General features: G+C 37.3%; 1 protein-coding gene across 1 annotated transcript; it reads right to left on the minus strand.

Moving 5' to 3' along the window:
* Positions 1-1,672: 1,672 nt before the first annotated feature.
* On the minus strand, positions 1,673-4,366 carry EMWEY_00047070 (hypothetical protein, conserved; the record flags this gene model as incomplete). The annotated part of the gene is made up of 6 exons (XM_013477174.1): positions 1,673-2,024; positions 2,184-2,273; positions 2,528-2,628; positions 2,905-2,994; positions 3,560-3,682; positions 3,992-4,366. The coding sequence occupies 6 exons, from the start codon at positions 4,364-4,366 to the stop codon at positions 1,673-1,675; spliced, it is 1,131 nt and encodes a 376-aa protein (XP_013332628.1).
* Between the last annotated feature and the right edge of the window lie 678 nt (positions 4,367-5,044).

Consider the following 5,044-nt stretch of genomic DNA (forward strand, 5'->3'; position numbering starts at 1 on the left):
TGAACGTACGTATGAATACAGGGAATGAAGATGTTAGGGAAGATTGGGGGGGGAAGGAGGGAAGGAGGGAAGGAGGGAGGGAGGGAGGGAGGAGAAGGAGGGAGGGAGAGGTAGAAGAGATAAAGAGAGAGAGACAAGACAGAGAAGAAGAGAGAGAGGCACACTGACAGACAGAGAGATGCAGATAGAGGGGAAAAGACAATAAGAAGGAAAGAAAGGATAGAAAGGAAAAGGAGAAAGAAGGGAAGAAAAGGAGAGAGTATATACTTACAATCATTAGGACTAGAAGGAGTATCAAATCCTGCGGTGATTCTTGTATGAATAGGACAAGAGATAGGTGGGGCTGGCATGTATCCATGTACACAAGAGGGTGAATCTTGTTCTGTGCATGCAACACTTCCCCCTGGACAATATTTCCTACTATCTCTGCATGCAGTACATTGCTTAATTAATTCATTATAATAATAACCACCATTACATATACACTGAGAGGCAGAGGTAGCCCCTGTAATATAATTAGTACCTGAGTTATCGTTACAGGACCTACATAAAGAATTCCCTATATTATCCTTATATGTATTTATTGGACAACTTATACAATTCTTATACTCCTCTGCTGCTGTAGAGACTGGTAGATAATAACCCTCACCACACATACACTCCCCTGCACTCTTTGCTCCTGTCTCCCCTGTTGTCATGTTTATAGGACAACGTACTTTTGTCTTCTCTTTCCCTATTTCTCTGTCAAATCCACCAGGACAATAATACCCTTTAGGGCATATCTAACAAATACACAATAATAAATAATAATAAATAATTAATATATAATAAATAAATAAATATTTAATAAATAATAATAATAATAATAACAATAGTATATGCAGGCAATAATAAGTAGTTGTAAGAATAAGGAGGAGAGTATATACCATTGAGGGACAGAGGCATACGGAGACAGAGACAGTATAAAAGGAGAGAGAGAGAGAGAGACACGGAAAACAAGAGGGAGGGATAGGATGAGACAGACAAGAGAGGGAGATAGACAGAGAAGAAGACAACAAGAAAGGAGGAGACAGAGACACACACAGAGAAGGAGACAAAATGCGACAAAAGGAGACAAAGGGAGACAAAATGCGACAAAAGGAGACAAAAGGAGACAAAAGGAGACAAAAGGAGACAAAAGGAGACAAGAGGAGACAAAAGGAGACAATTGCTTACCATGCATTTATTAGTATCTGTATCTCTATATTCTCCAGCACTACATACACAAAGAGACAAAGAGGAAGCAGCAATTGTCTCTGATTTAGCACCAAAGGGACAAGTCTCTGCTGCTGTATTAGATAATATATCTTTATATTTCCCTTTCTCTACTGCACGGCAACTAATCATCCCCAAGCCCCAAGAGGGGAATACAGCCTCATAGCCAGGCTGACACCTGCACACAACGCATACATGCATGCATGCATGCAGCAAATAAGTAATGATGCATGAACGCAAGAAAAGCCCCAAAATGCATGCAAAAGATACACATACTCATACACAGACAGGTCTCAATAAGGGTTTGCTTGTATATATATGACTGTCTCTCTTATCATGTCTATACAGGGTTGGAGGGTCTACCAGTAGGGTACTTTTAGGGTTTAGGGTTTAGGGTTTAGGGTTTAGGGTTTAGGACTTACAAACACTTATAAGGATGATCATTTTGTACACGTCCCTCTAATGTATTAGAATGTTCAGGGCATGGTTTCTTAATACCAGCATAAACAACAAGAGAAGCAACAGGAGGCTGGCTGCCTACACAGATATAATCAGGGGGACACTGTCCGCATAGATATTCTTCGCTCTCTGTCTCATAGAATCCAGGGAGACAGAGGTCACAGTCCTTCTTACTAGTAGGGGAATAAGAACTTGAATAAGAATTAGGAGGACAAGGGAGACATTTATCTGCAGATACTGTCTCCTTATAACGATTATACCCACAAGGGACACATACTTGTTCGTCCCCTATACCTGCATATTCAGGTAAGCTACGTAACCATTCACGAAATAAATATGCGCTGCTGCTGCTGTCTTGTAGATCTTTTGCTGCTGCAGGCTCGTACCCTTTATTGCATGCACAGTCCTGTAGGGACGTAAAGGGCCCCAGTAAGTTTGGGGCTGTTGTTGTATTTAATGGGCATGCATACGCTACTGCCTTATAACCACCAGGAGAAAATGTCCCTTCTCCTGCTAATATACATGAATCTAATTCCTTACTATATATATAACCAGGGTTGCTGTACACAGACACACAGACACAGCAGCAGCAGCAGCAGCAGCAGGAACAAGAGATTGCATGCACGCAGCAGGAGGAGCAGGAACAGCAGCAGCAGCAGCAAAGGGAAACAGCAACCTCAACAGACACAGCAACAGCAAATGTAGCAGCAACAACAGATTTGTGTGTTTATGCATAGATCCCTATTGTCTCTAATATATAATGTGTCTCCTTTTAGCAGCAGGAGCAGCAGCAGCAGCAGCAGCAGCAACTTACCATGCACATTTACGTTCTTCTGCTGTTGTTGCACCTACAACAGTAGTAGAGGAATTAGCTGGGCAACGGGTGCCTAGACACCCCGTGTTGGAGACAGTATCCTTCCATGTACCTAAAAAAAAGGAGACAGTAGACAACAACAAACAGTATATATATGCACATGCAGCAGCAGCAGCAACAGCAGCAGCAGCAACAGCAGCAGCAGCGACAGTAGCAGCAGCAGCAACAACAACAACAACTTAAGAACCATCAGCAATAGAAAAACGGCACAACAACCACCACAACAACAACAACAGCAGCAACAGCAGCAACAGCAACAACAGCAGCAACAGCAGCAACAACAACAGCAACAACAACAACAAAAGGAAGATGATTACCTGGAGGACAAGGTACACATCCTTGTTGAGGATTTTGTTCATCAAGATGATATCCTTTAGCACATATACATTGTTCTTGTGATGTACTTCCTTCAGAGACAGTAGATGTATTATATTCACAAGGCATGCATGCACCTAATCTATCTTTTGGGGCTTTTTTTATAATAGATAAAGAATTATAAGTACCAATAGGACACTTAGGGCACATATTATTCTTCATAAAATGTCCATTCTTGCATGCAATATTAAATATTATTGTACTATTTACCTCATTAACTACTCCTTGTCCTATTATACTTATTTGTATAATAGATGAATATGTATAATAATTAGTATTAATAGGTAATATATTTATATATAATGTACCTTTTTTTTTATCTATATTTACTAATTGTTTTATATATATATAATTAGATATATTAGGATTTATATAAAAAGAATTAAATATATTTATTGTTGTCCTTTTTCCTGCTATTAATGGATCTAATAGGACCTCGTCCCCTACTGTATACCAATCTGCATGCGTATACGTAAAGGAAGGAGCAACAGCAGTAGAGTCTAAGGAAATAGATTGTACATATACTGTCTCCAATTGTCTCCTATATACAGCTAGACGAGCAAAATCTAGTCCCCCTGTTGTCCCCTTCTCCCCTACCTCTACTAAGAATGCAGAGGTAGGGGAACCTAATCTTAATCCTGCTGTCTCCTCTGTTGAGCTATGATAGTCTGCCTCTCCTTCCCCTGTAGGTACTATTAAGTCTATTGTTACCTTCCCTTCCTGTATACATATAACACACATATATACACTATAACTCATCATCATGATGCTCCTCCTCCTCATCCTCCTCCTCCTCCTCCTCCTGTTGCTGCTGCTGTTGCTGTTGCTGCTGCTGTTGCTGCTGCTGCTGATGGTGGTTCAGCTCTTGTGTTAATTATATACACATATATATATATTATTATAATAATAATAATAATAAGAAGAAGAAGAATAGCAATAACAATAACAATAACAACAATAATAAATAAATAAATTAAATAAATAAATAAATAAATAAATAAATAAATAAATAAAAGGAGACAGTCGTACCTGTACAACAAAAAGGAGAGTTTGTCCCTTATACTTGAATGCAACAATATGTATAGGTTTATTTAATCTATTTTTTCCTTCTTGTCCTGCATAAATAATTTCCTTAATAAAAGAGGAGACTTTTTTTTGTGCATTTATCTCTATATGTATAATTCTGTCTCCTTCCTTATCTGCTATATAACAATCATATATACCCCATGGTGTATAATCCTTTTTCTCCTTATTACCTGTGTCCTTATTATCCCCTGTCTCCTCCTTATCCCCTATTGTTATATCCTCCTTATCCCCTGTCTCCTCCTTATCCTCTGTTGCTGTCTCCTCTGTAGGCCTGTCCCTAGGTAGACACGCAAGACTACAAGGAGACAATAAGGGCATACGTAATCCTTGCCAATTATTTTTTATTTGTATAGTATTTAATGTGTCTCCTTCTAGCCATATAAAGTTACCTGTCTCCTTATCAAGAAAAAGTATATAAGGATTTATTTGTCTATCTATATCATCATATATAGTTATAAGACAACAAGGTGCATGCAATTGTATAGAGGAGACACATAAAGGGGGCTGGATAAATATATTACTTATATCCTTAGCATTATATTTATTAATAACTGTCTCCTTGTCTCCTTTCTCTGCTATATACATAAAAAATCTATTAAATGTTATATCTGTAGTAAGAGACAGTAGCTCTCTCCTCTTATTATTATTATTATTATTATTATTATTTATATTATTATTTATATCTAAGGAATAAAGAAGAAAAGGAGACAAATCGTCATGGGTCCATAAGGATATATTTATATACTCCTTATACACCTCAAAGGAGACAGTCTTAGAGAATTGTCCCTTAGTGAATACTGTCTCCATGTCTCCTTCCTTATAATAATTATTTATATTATTATTATTATTATTATTATTATTATTATTATTATTATTATCTAACCAATGGAGACCTAGAGGACTATAAGGATTTATTATTATTGTATGTATATATACAGGTATTTCTTCTTTTTTTTTTTTTTTTTTTTTTTTTTTTTTTTTTTTTTTTTTTTTTTT

This window comes from Eimeria maxima, genomic scaffold (genome assembly GCF_000499605.1).
Source record: "Eimeria maxima Weybridge genomic scaffold, Emw_scaff1001, whole genome shotgun sequence".
NCBI lineage: Eukaryota > Apicomplexa > Conoidasida > Eucoccidiorida > Eimeriidae > Eimeria > Eimeria maxima.